General features: G+C 41.8%; 2 protein-coding genes across 2 annotated transcripts in view; both read right to left on the minus strand.

The window, feature by feature from the left end:
• LOC122541488 (zinc-binding protein A33-like) overlaps positions 1–17886 on the minus strand; it is a 492570-nt gene that overhangs the window by 304197 nt on the left and 170487 nt on the right. The window lies entirely within an intron of this gene.
• On the minus strand, positions 1566–6756 carry LOC122541489 (zinc-binding protein A33-like). Its single transcript, XM_043678301.1, has 6 exons — positions 6038–6756; positions 5692–5778; positions 5366–5599; positions 4466–4488; positions 4259–4374; positions 1566–2913 (listed from the first exon to the last, which is right to left on the minus strand). Exons 1-6 carry the CDS (start codon positions 6449–6451, stop codon positions 2369–2371), a joined length of 1419 nt encoding a protein of 472 aa, XP_043534236.1. The 5' UTR covers positions 6452–6756; the 3' UTR covers positions 1566–2368.

Here is a 17886-nt window from a genome sequence, read left to right on the forward strand (position 1 = left end):
AGCTGTTCAGGGAAAGGTGGGTGCCACAGGGAGTGGAGTGGAAAGGGTGTTTCCTTTCTTCCTGGTGGTGGAAATAAAGATTCCTTCTAAATAAAGATTCGTGCACCTTGTGTCTTTCATTGTGTTTCACACCTGCACATACGCAACATGGGTGCTGGGGAAAAAATAAGCACTACCACAGTTAGGTGGTAGAGTGGGGGTAATTTTTAAAAAAAAGAAAGAGAAGAAATAGACAAAAAAAACAGGAGGGTTGGCCAAACTGGCCATAAACAGGTCCAGGCAGTGGGCCGTGGAGGGGGTTGTTAGGACCGATTGCCTGCCCCTCTTCCGCGGTTATGTTAGAGCCCGGGTGTCTCTGGAGAAGGAGCACGCAGTGTCCACCAACACCCTGGAGTTGTTCAGGGAGAGGTGGGCGCCGCAGGGAGTGGAGTGTATTATTTCTCCCTCCAACTCTATTTTGATTTAATCCCTGCCCTCCCCTTCACTGTTTGATCACGCAGCGTTGCCCTTTGATGTGAAGGGTACTGCTTGTCACTGGCCACTTGGGTGTTTCCTTTCTTCCTGGTGGTGGAAACTGAATAAAGAATCATACACCTTGTGTCTTTGACTGCGTCTCACATCTGCACACACATAACATGGGTGCTGTGGCAAAATAAGCACTACTGCAGTTAGACGGCAGTGTGGGGGAAGAAAAAAAAACAAGAGTGTCAGCTGTCCTGCTCACTCTGAGAGCTGCCTCTGAGGGAACTGGATCAGTGTTGAGGAGTGAAAGACTCTGCTCTTTTCCCTGCATTAAAAGAGGAGAGGAGACTGATTCTGTGTCCTCGCGTTAAGGAGGAGTGTATTTTGAGGTTCTTTGTTTCTTTTCTTTATTGTTTATTGAGTTTGTTTGCTTGTTTGTTTTCTGGCTTTTCGGAAAAAAAAATAAATAAATAAGAGGTTTGGCCAAACTGGTCATAAACAGGTCCAGGCACCAGGCAGTGGAAGGGGTCATTAGGACCCTCTTCCACAATGATGTAGGAGCCCGGGTGTCTCTGGAGAAGGAGCATGCGGTGTCCACCAACGCCCTTGAGCTGTTCAAGGAGAGGTGGGTACCGCAGGGAGTGGAGTGTTTCATTTCCCCCTCCAACTTTATTTTGATTCACTTTTTTGATCATGCAGCACTATATCCAAGATATAAGGGGTTTATTCACATGTATGTGGAAGCAGTTCAAAGGTCTTTCACTGAATTACAAACAGTCATCGCGTTAATACACAACATACATTCACAAAACATACAATTCCACACCTCCATCCAGGAGGACAGTCCACCTGTCACTAACCTCGGTACATATTAAACGGAGTTTTGTTTTTCACATTGCAGGAGTTGGTTGTGTTTTTTTTTTCAAATGGAAGAAATCAAGTTCCTGATATTATGTGTAACATGTATGTAATTTCTCCTTTTCTAATAAGCTGAAGTGAAAGAAAACATGTCAGCTTCTTGATATTCTCATTGAGACATGAACAGAAATGAAATATATCTGTAAAGTCAATATCTGTATAAATAGACATTTACACTAAGCTAGTCACAGAAGTAAGAAACTTTAATAAATAATACTTTACAGAATAAGTATAGAATCCTTATGGAATTATTGAACACAGCACGAGGCCACTTTGGCAGAGAAACTGTTTCCTTTCTCTCTCTGGAAAACACAGACTCCCTGGAAATGTTCAGGTTCCCTGATTCCGATTTCCATATTGACATCCCTAAGCTGGTAGGACAGTGCCTTGCCCCCTCTTTTCCATACAAGTGTCCGGTTGGGACTAACAAATGACCCTCAGTATGAGGTAAGCTAAGAGGTGAGCTCGAGCTGAAATGATGGACAAGGGGAGAGGTGACCACCCTGATATCTGGGGTAGCTGTCCTGTATACACTGGGGAGAAGGTTCAACCATGTGATGCCGACACCGGGTGACCTCCCGGCCACTGGAAATAAAGTCCATTAACGGGAGCTCGGAGACAGGGGGCAGTCCTCATCAGGCAGCCGCTTTCTTCAGATTGAAGATGGAGCTGGGAAGATGGAGGGAGACTGAGGGAAGAGCTCACTAAAACTTCATCTCATCATCAGAGGTATCAGATGAAGTCATGGGACAGGGGTGAAGTTGGGGTTCGGGGGTGAAGTTGGGATCAGGGGTCAGGTGGGGTAGTTGGGAGGGTCAGGGTTGATGCTGGTCCTTGGTCAGAGAGTGCAGTTGGTCGGTTGGTCAGTTTTGGTGGGAGATGTTGGTGGAGTATGGGTCTCTCATGCATATCTTTTGGGGTCAGTCCCACCTCTGACCCTCTGGAGATCGGAAGGTCTGTCCCACTGTGACATTATGGGATGGAGCTGTCAGTGACTTTTAATCCTACAGATTCTCAGCGGTTTTTTATCAAGTCCCGGACGGAATATGGGAACGATTCTCTCAGTGAATGTCTGGGTGAAAGTGTAGAGATGGGACACATCGTTCGCATCATAAAATGACACCTGTCCACCCTCATAGTCCAGGAACACGCCAATCTTCTGGGGTCTCTCACTCGGGGGAAGGGGTGTCGGTGAGGGGAAGGTACTGACCAAATAACGACCGAGGCGATCTCGATACAGACACCAGAATCCAGTCTCAGGGCTCGGCATGGATACCCGTTTTCTCTCGGCAGACTCGCGGGTCACACCCAGAGCCCACTCCTTCCCGTCTCCCACCTCCACTTCCCAGTAATGTCTCCCTGAGGCGAATCCCTCTGAGCCCCGGACACAGAATGAAGGATCGAACCTCTCCAATTTGTACAGGGATCGGAAGTGGAAGCTGTCACTGTCTCTGAGCCTCACACTGGTCCGGTCCTCATTCACAATGAAATCAGGATGGGCTGTGTCCGGATCCAGGGTCAGAGAGGCTGGAACTGCGAGAAATACAAATAACAGTCAGTCATTGAGTTTCTCACTGAGTTTTATTCAAACCCTTTCCTTTATAAAGAGCTCACTCGGGGCATTCCCGGGAATTCCAGTGTATGTAAATGACTCCAGGTTGTGTTATTGGAATCAGGGTTTACCATCCTGGGATCACTCTGCCTGTCCAACCCAGTGAGAGCTGAGCAGGGACATTGTGTTTTATTGTTACCTTTCCTCAGCCCTGAGGAGGGCAATGCGTCAGGGTGAGGGCAAAATTGCCAAAACCTCATTTTTGATACCCATAGTTGGTGTGCCAGGCTTTCAGCCAGGGTTGGTGGATTCTGGGTTTAAAGTATGGGCAGCTGGAGGTGTGTCTTGATTGGATGATTTTTTTCAAAGGGGACACACTGATGTCCTTTGAGAAGCTGGCTCAGAAATACGAATTGCCCAGGAGGGACCTCCTTCATTTCTTTCAAATTAGAAACTTCATACAAAAAGAGACTACACTTCTAACTGATCCTTATAGGTTTGACTTGGAGGAGAGGGTGTTGAGTGCTGAGAATACATTACCTGTTAGCAACGCTTATCATCTATTGGGAGAGGGTCCCTCAGATGAGAATGTTTAAAAATCACAGCAGAGGGAATGGGAACATAAACCAATCTGCAGAGGAATAACACCAGCAGCATCTCAATGTGATGTCTCACCGTCCCCCACCCCCCCTCCCCTGATACTCTCCCTGCATGGAGAAAAACATTTGTCCGGGGAGTGGAATATTTCCTCAGTACAATTGAAAATAAACCTTGGGGACACTTTCCGGAATTGGGTTCCAATCCAGAGCTTGCTCCCCATGTCCACAGTGAGCACCAGTTGACTTCCCTCCAGGCACCTCCCCTCCCTCAGCAGGGACAGACAAAACTTCATTCCCAGGCTTCCTGTCCCCACCTTATTCATGGTCATGAGTGGGACACACAAGGTGGAGCTCCATCAGGGGAATGCTGTATTGTGGAAGGGGAAAGATCCCATTGGGAAGGAAAGGTGATGGGTGTGTGGAGGAGGGGAAGGGTGTCTCTTGCTGAATGCTGCAAAGTATTGCAGGTTTCCAGAGACAGAGCTTCACTCAGGGCTCCGTGTGCGGCTCAGGTCCAGGGAGCTGACATTTTCAACTGAGGAGGTGAAGGTGATGGTTTTTGGAAGGGGATCTGGTGTCTGAGCAGCACTTTAATTCCATTCATGATCACTTTTAACTGGGATCCTCGGCAACAACTCAGTCCAACCAATACTTTGCCAGATATAATCTAACTTAATTATCAAATGCAATAATTAAAAAACAGGAAATAAAAATATCTGCTATTTACCAGGTTTAATGACATCAATTATTTCTCTCCACACTGTGTACTGGAAAAAGCTGTTGAAATTCCCATCAGACAAGGTGCTATCTGCTAATAGCAGTTTATTATAATCTTCACTAATCCTGCAAATATAAAACAATGGGTTATAAATTGACTAAATTGGCATCTCTAAGTTACTTCAATAAATTGTGCAGAATAAAGAGTATGTCCTACCTCCTTGTCCGAGTTGTTTCATCCTGAAATAAATCAAACACAAATCTGAGTTGAGAGAGACTGATTGTCTCTCGCCAGGCGGCAGCAACGATACAGACTGTTACAAGCTGCTGAGAACCTCCCTTTCACTCTACAGCTGACATACAGGGAGAACTGTACTGTTATTAAAACGACAGATAGATTGGAGATGGTTCAAGACTTTGAAGAATGATCCCAGAACTGACTGGATGCAACCATTAGAAAGACTGAAACAAATGATTGGTTCATCAGACACTAGACATTTCCATCAATGCTACTCCCACACACAATGGGCTGGACTGGGGAGAGGGAGTAGGGTTGGGAATGGGGACAGGAGACCCAACAGAACAGGTTTATTTCAGACCCTGTTGAATTTAACAGAGGGACCTGACTTATTTTCATTTTCCGTTTCCGGACAATGCCAGTCACACTGGGAGGCCGTGGGATGGGGAGAGTTTCAGCAGCAGCTTTTAGCTGATTTGGAGATGCCGGTGTTGGACTGTGTACAAAGTTAAAAATCACACAACAGGTATATTTGGAAGCACTAGTTTTCAGAGCGCTGCTCCTTCATCAGGTGATTGTTGAGTATAAGAGTGTAAGACATGGAGTTTATAGCAAACGTTTACAGTGTGATGTAATTGAAATTATATATATTGAAAAAGACCTGGATTGTTTGTTAAGTCTCTCGTCTTTTAGAATGACCCATGTTGGTTTCAGTTCTTTCATGTGTAAATACCTTCAGTGGTATTAACTGATCCGAAGGGACAAAATAATCAATTATATTAAACCAGTTCTGAGTTATTCAGAAAATGCTGCACATATTTCATAATCCTGGCCCATTATATTGTACTTGTGAATTTTCGCTGACCTATAATGCCTCACCTTCAGAAATAAAATTTCATCTTCATATTCCATTTGTTCCTGTAACTTCGAGAGTTTTTTCTGAATAAAATTTAACTTCTCCTGAATTTCTAGAAGATTTTTCTCTATTGGTTCTATAATCTTCTCCTCTTGTTCCCTGAGATCTTGGATTAAACGCTGCTCTTTCTCGGTGAGGAACTGGTGCATTTTGGTGAAGGCGGATGCGATGTGGCTCTGCAGATCGCTCCCTTTTTCCTATAAAATGAAAGGTGAGACATAAATAATGTTGCATGATTAAGGAAGAAAACTAACCCAGATCTCCGACAATCATTTCAAGTAACGTTTACCTTAATTTCAGAAATCTTCTGTTTCTGTTTCTGTTCAGTTTCTCGAACGGCTGCTTCCTTCTCTGAGAGAGAGCGTTTCACCTTCTCCTGGAGTTGGGGGAGAGAAGTAGATTCACAAAAGTTATAGTGATCGTAAGAAAAGTAACAACAGAATACAAATAGGCGAAAGTGAGGACTGCAGATGATGGAGATTAGAGTCGAAACCAGGGTTTTTGCCCGAAACGTCGACTCTCCTGCTGCTCGGATGCTGCCTGACCTGCTGCGCTTTTCCAGCAACACACTCTCGAAACACAATACAAATGTCAGACCATGAAATAACCAGGAGATGAAATTTGTTTCGTTTTACCTTGTAGATTCCAACAGCTTCTTTAATCGAGATGAAATGGTGCTCTCTGTGTTCTTGTGAATCTACACAATTCACACAGATCAATTTCTTGTCAGTTTCACAAAACAGTTTCAGTGCTTCCTGATGCTCCTCACAGTGATGTTTACTTGCCACCTCTTGTGGTTTCTGATTGAATTTTCGAGCTTTCTCGGCCAGATTCGCTAAGACACAATTTACCCTGAGATTTCTTTCCCGAAACTCCTCTCTGCATAATGGGCAGGAGCTTATCTTATTTTTCCAACTCTGGGTGATACAGGTGTGGCAGAAGTTATGTTCACAATTCAGTGCTACTGGATTCGTGAAGAAATCCTGACAAATGGGACAAATTAAATCCTCGATGAAACTCTGGAATTGTTGTCTGGAATCCATGTTCATACTCAGCACTTCCTGATCCAAGCTGTTTTCAGTTTGTATATTCCAGTGTTGCTAAACTGCGGTAAGTCAGCAACTTCACATCGTAGTTTACTGCAAAATGGAAGAAATTATTACTGGAACTCGCCTTGGTTCCAGCGACTATTTTAAAAATAAAACGACAAAACTGAAGGCAAAGGAGAGGAAAAATCGGCAGAGAATAAGTGAACTACAGTGAATAACTGAACCCAGGTGAAAGTCCATGGAGAGCTGAGAGGTTTGGGGTAGGGCTCGAGTGAGTCGATCGGACAGAGGAAGGGAGAAGCTGAGGTGGGTGGGGACTGAGCTTCCAGACTGAACCTACTGACATGTACATATTCACTGGCGAAACAATATGTGCGAAATCGATTCAGAATCTAAACTGTGTTGATTCCAGCCGTGAAATTAATTGCTCAGATGCAGAGATTTTGCATACAATGTGATGCTGTGAAAAGTCCCATTACCGTCATCACATCCAACATTGATGAGATTTTAGTGTTTATGAACATTCAGGAAGAACCGGATAAATAATAAAATCTCCTGCATTGTGTTCTACAGCCTCCTGTCAGCAACTGTTCACACTGATTGAGAGTAATGGGGAGATTTAGAAATATGTGGGTCAAGCAACATTTTGAGGCTCAGTGGTCGGGCAGCTATAGAAACCCTTCCCATTCCCCATCACTTCCTCTTGTAACGTAAGATATTGTCTTGTGGGACATGGGTGTCACTAGCTGCCGGCATTTATTGCCTAACCCTTGAGAAGGTGGTGGTGAGCTGCCTTCTTGAACCAATGCATGTGCTGTAGGGAGACTTACCATGCCCTTATGGGGGTAATTCCAGGATTTTGATTCTGCAATGCTGAAGGAATGGTGTTATATTTCCAAGTCAGGATGGTGAGTGGCTTGGAGGGGAGCTGTCAAATAAAGGTGTTCCCATGTATCTGATGCCCTTGCCCTTCTACATGGAATGTTTTCTGCTTGAGTAGATTTCTCTGGATACGACACAATACTTCTACTGCATGTTGGTGATGGAGGGAGCAGATGCTTGTGGTTGTAGTGCCACTCAAGTGAACAGCTTTGTCCTTGGTGGTGTCAAGCACTTTGACCGTTGTTGGAACTGCACGCATCAAAGCAAGTGGAGAGTATTCCATCACACTTCTAACTTGTACTTTGTAGATGGTGGAAAGGCCTTGGGGAGCCAAGATGTGAGTTACTCACTGCAGTATTCATAGCCTCTGACTTGTTGTTGTAGCTGTAGTATTTATATGGCAAGGCAAGTCCAGTTAAATTTTTGGTCGATGATAATCCCAGGATGTTGAAAGTGGGGGTACTCAGTGATGGCAATGCCAATACTATCTAGGGGAAATGGTTAATTTGTCTTTATTGAAGATGACATTGCCTGGTATTTTTGTGGTGTGCATGTTGCTTGCCACTTGTCAGCCTGGATATTATCCAGGTCTTGTTGCATTTGAACATGGACTGCTTCAGTATTTGAGGAGTCATGAATCATGCTGAAACTTTAATATAATGTATTTTGAGTTTGGATCTTTTAATTTTGAACTAGTGTCAGATGGGTTCTCTGTATGTATATCTGATGGTATTTAATGATTAACATTTTGAATATTTCTGCAGCAACTCTGATTTATTTTACAATACACTGTGAGAAAGAGACTTCCTCATGATTCACGATCTTGGTTTGCTGAGAGAATTTTATGACTGAAAAAGAAAACAGTGGTGCATTGCATTTTTCGGGATAAAGGGTGATGGCCTGATTTTTATTTCTCCATTTGGGGAAGCATGCAGTGTTTTGGAAGAAATAAATTAGCTTCAGTTTGGCAGTTCTTCAGAAGTCTTGCTACTCTGAATGTGTAAAGTAATTGTTTGTGTGCAATTGACTGCCACAGAAAGTGGTTGAGGCCAAAGCATTGCATATTTTCAAGAAGGAGAGCTATAGCTTTTGTATTTGTTGGGGGGGGGGGGGGGGGGTGGAGAATGTGAGGGCTGGATCAGGGTATAGAGCTTGATGATCAGCCATGATCACTTTGAATGGTGTAGTAGGCTCAAGGCGATGAATGGCCTACTCTGTTGCTATCTTCTATGCTTTTATGTTTCCTGAGAAAAGGAGTGTTATGGACTCAGCTAAACCCCCTCAAAAGCTTATCAAGGAGTTGCTTAGTCTCTATCATTTTATTTTGTTTAAAGGGAAGTGTAAGGCACCATATTCCAAAAGTGATTTTGTTAGTCCATGACTAGGCTTTAAGCAAAACATATTGTACTCTTACAACACAGTTACAGTAGAAACAAAAAAAATGGCATACTTTAATTCTATTGAAATATTTAATAATATGTCATATTATTTAACAATTAATCATCAGTTGTTTCAATATAGCAACATTCCATAAGCATACCCTTGGCAAACAGAAATTCAGCAATATAGATTTTCCTCACATGCTATTCCAGTCCAGCAAAACAGAACACCAAAAAAAGAACTATCAGCAGAGTCAGAACTCAAGCTTTTTGCTGCAGCAGAGAGGGAGAGCTGTATCTATTATCTTCAAAAGCCAACTCCAAATACGAACTGAAAGCAAAACTAAAATCTTGGGTCTCTGTAAGTCAACTCCACCCACTTGTGCTTCTTTTGTCTAATTTAAAAAAAACCTTGGGAGCTCAAAATATCCATCAGTCAAATATCCATTAATATTTGAAGTTTTTTTTATCTCAAAGCCCCATATGGCAGAAAATACCTTTTGAGAATTATTATATGAGAGTTTCTAATCCTACTGAAATGTCATTGGAATGGAATTTTTAAAAATGATACATTGTCTCCTCTTGCTTTGCAAATACAGGTGTCAAATCCCCATGTCGATCTTTCCAACTTTTATGTGATGCTGTATTGTGCCTTAATTATTTGTTGAAGATGACTCATTCATGATGTTTACGAGCTTTCATCAAGCCAAATCTTTTATACTCCTTTCATCTCTTCCTTATCCTTCCAATTTTTAATGGAGAATTCTTTTAATGTTTATTAGTAAAGATATTTTATTCTTCTGTCTCTCAGTACTGGTTTTTTTTTCTGCTTTCTAATGGCCTTCCTTTGATAAGGATCTTCATTATTCTTATCACTTGGATGCCTCCAGTACTTCTGTAATTAATGCTTTACAAAGAACAAAGAAGAATACAGCACAGGAATATATCCTTCGGCCCTGCATGCCTGCTTTATTTACACACAAAGGTGCTATCTTGTTATGAGTCTTTCCAGGCGTCCTTTGAAGTGATTCAACTACTGTGTATTTTTACAACATGGGGTTAAACCCCTCTGCTAATTTAAACTAGCAACACAGAAACAATTCACCCCGTGCTGTAATCTGTTAAAATTTGAGAAGCACAGATTGATTTCAAAAGTCACTATTTAAAGCAAAAACTGACAACTTTATTTTAAGTCTAACAGAGAATAATTAACTAACAACTACTTAATTCCTTTCCCTAAACCTATGTTTTACCTTCCCCTCGACAATACTGTTCCAATGAACAATCCTGATTACAATTTACAAAAAATATAATTATGTTTCAAAACCAGTCAGTTTTGCCGCGTGTCCTGTCTTCTTTTCTTTTTCTTAGGCATTATGCTTCACAGCTCTTTGATAGATAAAGGTACCTTTAAGAGAGCAGATCTTTCTGCAAGCAGTCTCTCTAATTGTTGGTGCTGGCTTCTCTTTGCCACTCTGCGTAACTGTTCAAAATGTCTGATATTTATACCCCAAAGCATAGGATCACTTTGTTAGCTTACTGTTGTCAAAACATTATTTTTTCAAATTTGATCGGATTTTGGCAACTTGGGGCATAATTTAAACTTATTGGCCAAAATCAAATTTGTTTTTGTATCCTGGCAACACAGCTCTTAGCTGTTTCAGCCAAATGTTACATTGTTACCTTGTTCTGGACTCTCCGTGCTTCTCTCAGTCCTTGCTAGCTTTTCAAATCTCTTAAAGGTACAGTACATCTACATCTTCATAACACCTCCGCTTTAAGAAAAAATGAACCATCATAATGAAACGATAGCTTCATTTTTTTTCTATTCTTTAAACATATTACCATAACATACTGATAGCTTTAACCTAAGTTCAGCTTAACTTCTTCCCATATATATCTGTATGTATATATGTATAAAACTTTGGATAAATACAAATCTTATCTGAAGTTTATCGGTTAAATCCGTGAATGTGCAACCGCAATTGCATTCTTACAACCCACAACATGTACGATTTTTAAATTTAAAGGCTGTAACATAAGACTCCAACAAAATACCAAATTCAACAGTTCATTTTTGCTCGTGCAGTATTTCCTCTGGTAGATGTTGAGTTTCTTTGAAAAGTAACCAACTCGCAGTTCAATCCTAACTTCTTCTGCCTGGAGCAGTACAGTTCCAACTCCTATGTCACTAGCATTGATTGCAACTTTAAAAGGTTTTGAAAAGTTTGGTGTAGCTAAAACTTGTGTGGTGGGTAATATTGCTTTCAAATGGTCGAATGTCTCCCGGCATTGTTCTGTCCACCAAACTATGTGTCCTTTTTTAGATTAGATACCTTACAGTGTGGAAACAAGTCCTTCAGCCCAACCATTCCACAGCGACCCTCCGAAGAGTAACCCACCCAGACCCATTTCCCTCTGACTAATGCACCTAACACTGTGGGCAATTTAGCATAGCCAATTCACCTGACTGGCTGCAATTGAACCTGGGGCCCTGGTGCTGTGAGGCAGCAGTGCTAACCACTGAGCCACCGTGCCGTCCGTCTTTAGCAAATTGGTTAATGGTGACACTACACTGCTAAAATTTGGAACAAACTTCCAATAGAATCTGCTGAGTCCTAAGAATTGAAGCACCTCTTTCTTTGAGGTTGGTCATGGAAATTCCTTGATGGCCTTCGTCTTTGCATTCTGTGGTGTCAACCTTCCATGACTGATGTTATGTACCAAGAACACCACCTCTGCTTTCGTGAATTCAGTTTTTTTAAAGTTTATTACCAGTTTTGCTTCTCATACTCATTCAAAGAGCTCTTCCAAATGTACCATGCGATTCTTCCAGGACTTACTAAAGATCACTACATTGTTCAAATACACTGCACAATTTGTTAACCTAGCCACAACTCTGTTCATAGTCTTTAAAATGTGGCGGGTGTATTCTACATTCCAAAGGGCATCACTTTAAACTGATATTGCCCATCTAGGGTTACAAACACAGAAATTTATTTTGCCACCTCTGATAAAAGTACCTCCCAATAACCACGCAATAAGTCCAACTTGGTGGTGTAACTGTGTTGTCCAACTTTCTTGATACAGTCCCTATCTAAGAATTGGATATGAGTCCAATTTTGTAACGGCGTTTACCCTCTGATAAACTATGCAAAATCGCTGAGTCCCAACCAGTTTGGGAACTAAGACAATCGGCAAACTCCACTCGCTGTGGCTCAGTTCAATGATACCCTTGTCAAACATGACCTCCACCTCCTCCTGGACCTGTCTGGCTTTGAAAGTATTATGGTGATAGGGATGTTGTTTTATTGGAACAATATTCCCTGCATCAACTTTAAATACAATAACATTAATCTTCCCCATCTAATTTTACACATGTCCTTACACTGCAGTAGCAAACCTTTCAACTGCATTCTTTGCTCATGAGACAGATAGTTTACTAACTTATTCCACTCCTCAAGGACTTCCTCATTCTTAAATCTATTTTGAGGCACATCAAAATCCACATCATCTGGATTTGGTTCCTCACTCTGTGAAGCTGTGACTAACACTTACTTCTCCAGTACTTTCTCTCTGGTATAGTACGGTTTCAACATGTTCACATGACATACCTGATCCATTTTTCCTATCTGGCATCTTTACTAGATAGTTCACCTGACTCAACTTTTTTTCTCAGTGTGATAGGGACCACTAAACTTGGCTTTGAAAGGATCTCCTATCACTGGTGACCAGTACTGACATGTCAGCCCCTTGTGAAAACATCTGAGTTTCAGAGTTTTTACCTACCATCTACTTCATTCTATGCTGTACCCTCTTTAGGAGCTGTTTAGCTAAATCACCCACTCAATTTAATCTCTCTCTCACCTCCAATACATAATCTATGGGTGATATCTCCAATTTTGGTCCTGTTAATTTTTCTTTAATTAATTTCAAATGGCGTCTTACTTCATGCCTGAATATTAATTCAAAGGGAGTGAACTGAGTAGGTTCATTTAAGGCATCTCTAATGGCAAGCAATATGAATGGGATACCTTTATCCCAATCATTCGTGTAATCCTGACAGTATGCTCTCAACATGGTCTTCAAGGTCTGATGCAACCTGGGATTCAGGATGATAGGTTGTATAAAGTTTAAAGTTTAAATGTTTAAAGTGCTGTATACCTAATCTTTCCATAACCTCTTTAAACAGCCTCGCAGTAAACATTGACCCTTGGTCCAACTGAATCTCTCTGGATAGCCCATACCTGTGAAGAAAACAACTAACTTCTCTACCACCCCTTTTTGCCTTGATCCTCCATAATGGAATTGCCGCCAGAAATCTGGTAGACACATCCATTATGGTTCACAAATGCTGTTAGTTACTCTTAGTTCTCAGCAGGGGACCTACACTATCAATTATAACCAACGTGAAAAGTTCTTCAAATGTGGGAATTGGCAACAAAGGTGCGAGTTTGATTATTACCTGTCGCTTACCTACCATTTGGCATGAATGACATGTGAGGTAAAGTTGATGACATCCTTGTGCATTCTAGGTCAATAAAACAATTTTTGTACCTAATCCTGAGTCTTTCATATCCTTAGGTGACCTCCTACAGTTAATGCATATGCTACACATAACATTTCGCCTGTGTGCTACTGGCAACACAATCTGGTGCACTGCGGCCCATTTCTCCTCTGCACTAACCTGCCATGGTCTCTATTTCCATCTTCGGATTCTATCTTGCAGATAATAACCATCAGGAATATTCTCTGCCTTCTTTTCAGTGTACGCATCCATATATATATCTTTTACCACCTTGTCTGGCTGTTGCAAATCCCTTAGCCTTTCCGGACTAAACGCTTCTGTCTGATGCTCTGGCTGTTCAGGTTTTTCCGACACCATTATGTCAAACAGGGTGTCCACTAATTGAACCTCAACTCCTGCATCTTTCTCTTTACTTTTTGTTTTGTGTTGTGAATTATGATAGTTGAATCTGGTTGCTAAACAGACTGGGAAAATACCAGGATATTTCTGATTTAACTTCTCAGTTTCTTGGTCTTCCTTGTGCTTCTCCACAATAAAGGGTGTCACTCCCACCTTGGACCCTGCTAAATCATTCCCAAGAACAAAACTGAATTCCTGGAACTGACACTCTGTAAATCACTCCCACTGTAACTTGCCCAGTCTTGAGTTGGCACTCCAACTTGATCTTACTTAGGGGAACACTAAATTTCTGTCCATCTCTCCCACAAATTACGGGTAACAAATCAGAAAGAATGCAAATTTGTTTACCTCTTACTGTTAGCGACTGGTTAGATCTTGTGTCTCTCAAAATTATAACTTCTTGTTCTTCTCCCCCTGTTCTTTCTGAGTAAACTTTACCCACAGAAGCAAATTCTTTGTAGAGATCAGGTACTAACTCCATACCTAACCCATGCCTAGGCTGTGCACTCTCCTTCAGCTCCTCAGCTTTTCTTGGGTTCTCCTTTACTACCTTCATTAATGCCACTGGCTTAACTTCTTTAACAACCAGCACTGTGACTTTTTGTGTCCCACTTTCTGGCAGTGAAAACACCTTTTTCCAGTTGACTTCTGAAACCATCGTCACTGTAATTTTCTGTGTCCCACTCCATTACAGTGGAAACACCTGAGGCCGTTCACCTCATTTTCACCCTGTTGGGTTTCTTCTACCTGTGGTAAACTCTTACCAGTGTTCTCTATTGTTTGTTTCATAGTGTAGGATCTCCCCTTCTCCTAGCTTCTATCCCTCACAGGACGAAATTCTGGCAGGAAGCTTGTCTTATGCACCAATATGTTTTCATCTGCTAATTCTGTGCCCTTCTCACTTCCTGAACTTTCTGTTCCTCCATGTGAATTCTTGCCATTTCTGGAATGAATTTTTAAACTCCTCCATCAGAATAATGTCTCTTAGAGCCTCAAAGGTCATATCTATCTTTAAAGCATGCAATCATCTATCAAAATTATTATGTTCAATTCTATCAAACTCAACAGAAGACTGACCTGGTTCCTTCTTTGTGTTTCTGAACCACTTTTGATATGCCGCTGCCTCCCATTCATAAGCACTTAAAACAGCCTGTTTGGCCTCTCCATAGTGGGTGGCACAGTGGCACAGTGGTTAGCACTGCTACCTCACAGCGCTAGAGACCAGGGTTCAATTCCCACCTTGGGCTCCTGTCTGTGTGGAGTTTGCACATTCTCCCTGTGTCTGTATGGGTTTCCTCCCACAGTCCAAAAGATGTGCAGGTTAGGTGAATTGGCCATGCTAAATTGCCCGTAGTGTTAGGTGTCGGGGTCTGCGTGGGTGGCTCTTCAGAGGTCAGTGTAGACTTGTTGGGCCGAAGGGCCGGTTTCCATACAGGTATTAAGCTAACCGGCCTATAGTACCTATTTTATGTCTCCTTACCTTTTAAACAGAGGTGTCATGTTGCCAGTTTTCCAAACCTCTGAGACCTTCCAGACTTGTTTTTTTTTTGGAAGGTTACTAGCTGTTTATCCATTATCCTGATAGTTACTACCTTTAATATCCTAGGAAATGTCCCGTCAACTCCAGGGAACTAATCGTCTTTACGTCAGACCATAAAAGGTCTCGACAGGATGGATTTCGAGACGATGGTTTTCCATGTGAGAGAACCTGGTGCAAGGAGTCAATGCTCAAAATCAGGATTTGTCTATTTAAAATAGAGATGAGGTTTTTTTTAACCTCTCAAAAGATTGTAACTCTTTGGAGCTCTTTTTCTGCGAAGGCAATGTAAGCAGAGATTTTGAATACTTTTCAGAAAGATGTAGGTACATTCTTGACAAATCAATGGGTGAAAGGTTATCAGGGGTTAGTGTGAATCTGGAATCATCAGATCAGCCATGATCATATTAAATGACAGAGCAGGCTTGAGGGGCCAGATAGTCTCCTCCTCTTTATAACTCATTTATTCGTAGAAGCAATATAGATGTTGTCAAGATCTGGTTTGAAAAAGTCTTGAATGTGAATGGTGATGTTTAACGAAACAGTGGCTGATTGATTTATCAGTAAAAAGGCAAAATTAGCTTTTCTGATTCACAATGCATTTAAGAATATTTCAAGGAATGATATTGGGCGTGGAACTGTGATGCATGTTGGAAACTGGGGTCTCCTTTAAAACTGTGTTCTCTTAATATTCCCCATTTAACATTTCCAGTTGAGCATAGGTACTCGTTTAACTATTACAACAGTATCTACCCTTCTACGTGCGCAAACAAAAGATTTGTTGGGTGCCAAATTGCCCTCTTATGAGAGCATTGATTGGAAAAATAGGTTTCATTCTTAGATGGAGATGGGCAAGGGGATAATGGTAATTTTGACATTATGAATAGCTGCCTGTGGTTATTAGCTGACAGGGCTTAGACAAGTGAGTGACACAACAGAGATGCCCAGCCCTCAAAATAAGATCCATCAAAAAGAATATGTGGGGAGGGGATGGGAGAGAGAGGATCTGGGGAAATGAGTCACCAACTTCTTGGGAGTAGTCCTCCCTCAGTCTAAGGGAACAACAAAACCTGTTATGACCAAAGACTGCACCAAGTCATGGACAATGACATCCACTTCAAAACCACTGCCCCTGCTCCTCCATTCTACAGAAAAGCTTCGGGATTGGTGAATCTTTCTTATCTGTCATAATATACTTTATTAGTCTAAATAACATATTTATCATAACTAAACTGCTGCTTCTTAACAAACTCAACAAATTATCAAAAAATTGTTGAAATTTCTCAAATGCCTGGGATCATGAATCTTAAAGTTAACATGCATGGTAAGTCCTTACCTAGTCCTGTTGAGGCAGGTAACATGCAAACCTCCTGCTGTCTAACCATTTAACTGACTGCAGCATGCAGCTCAGTGCAAACAGCAGTGATAAATGGCTGTACACTGAATAAGCGGTCAAGGATCCTGGGTGGGCAGCATGACACAGAACTCACCTAGAACTCGTCAAACATCCTGTCCCTTTCAAAGTAAAGGTGCATTCCACATGCAGGAGAAATGGCTGCCCCAGACTGGATCCAGGCATTACAATCATTCATTCTGCTTCTGGTTTCCTCTGGAGTGTTGCTCGTGGCTGACATGTTTCCCATCACAGGTGTTCTGGTTTCCCGTGGTCAGATTGAGAAGGAGAATCATAAACCTCCTCCAATTTTAGATTGACCCCTTCCCTTCAATCTAGAGGCTATGTGGTCATTTTCAATAATTAGTTAACACAACATAGATCACGAATCACTCCTCAGACTTGCCTATTCTGCGTTAGGCATTATGACACCAAAGTATACATTTGAAAGTTATGAATATCTTTTGGGTGGTAAGGGCAAGGGAGAAACTCACATCGCTGCCGCTGGTATGTTAAATGAACACAATTCAATAATTGTTTTCTCTTTAGGAATTCTGTCCTCGGATTTTGCCTTAAAAACATCCTTAAGTATAAGCTGGACACTATAAACTTACCCCTCTCACAATTTTGTCCTTCAGTTCTCAACATAGGGGCAGGAAATAAAGTGCTGGCCAGCCAACAATATCCAAGTCTCATTCATGAATGAAAAGAAACTGATACAACAGGCTACATATAACCTGAGAGAGAAGAATTCTCAATTGGGAAGGTTTCTGGCATCTCGATATTGCGTCCTACCATCAGTGCTGCTCAGCTCGATTTTGATGCTTTGCAGTTGGAAACAGATTGGAGTTGAGCCAACTGTCACTGGAAACTGGCCTGTGACAGAGTCAGAAGCGAGCCGACACAGAAGCAGCTAACTTCTGCAGGATGAGGGGGGGATCCAGTTAACAACTTATGGGAAAAGTATAATGGATAAAGATAATTTTCATGGAAGGTAGATGTAGCAGGCAAGTGCCATATTCCAATAAGGTGAAAGGCAGGGAATTGAAAGCCAGGGCTTCTGGATGATTTGGGCAATAAAGGACATGATGCAAAACAAAAAAAGGTGCATGATGCATGTTCGATGAATTCTTCAAGTAATGTCAAAGCCAATACAAAGAGGTCAGAGACCAAATGATGAGCAAAATGTGACTGACGAAGAAAGAGTATGAGATAATAGGGAAGCCTTCATTAAATCTTCCACTGGGATGAGCTTGAGTTTAAGTCGGATTTAAAGGGTGGCACGGTGGCACAGCGCCAGAGACCCGGGTTCAATTC

Source organism: Chiloscyllium plagiosum, chromosome 37, assembly GCF_004010195.1.
Source record: "Chiloscyllium plagiosum isolate BGI_BamShark_2017 chromosome 37, ASM401019v2, whole genome shotgun sequence".
Taxonomy (NCBI): Eukaryota; Metazoa; Chordata; class Chondrichthyes; order Orectolobiformes; family Hemiscylliidae; genus Chiloscyllium; species Chiloscyllium plagiosum.

What these genes read in the sequence shown, in the direction of transcription:
- LOC122541489 (XM_043678301.1), bottom strand. Translation starts at nt 6,451, where the DNA reads ATGAACATGGATTCCAGACAACAATTCCAGAGTTTCATCGAGGATTTA. An exon ending in AGAAGATTTCTGAAATTAAG is followed by an intron (nt 5,600 to 5,691) that starts GTAAACGTTACT and finishes TTCATTTTATAG; the next exon opens with GAAAAAGGGAGCGATCTGCA. An exon ending in AATTGATGTCATTAAACCTG is followed by an intron (nt 2,914 to 4,258) that starts GTAAATAGCAGA and finishes TATTTCTCGCAG; the next exon opens with TTCCAGCCTCTCTGACCCTG.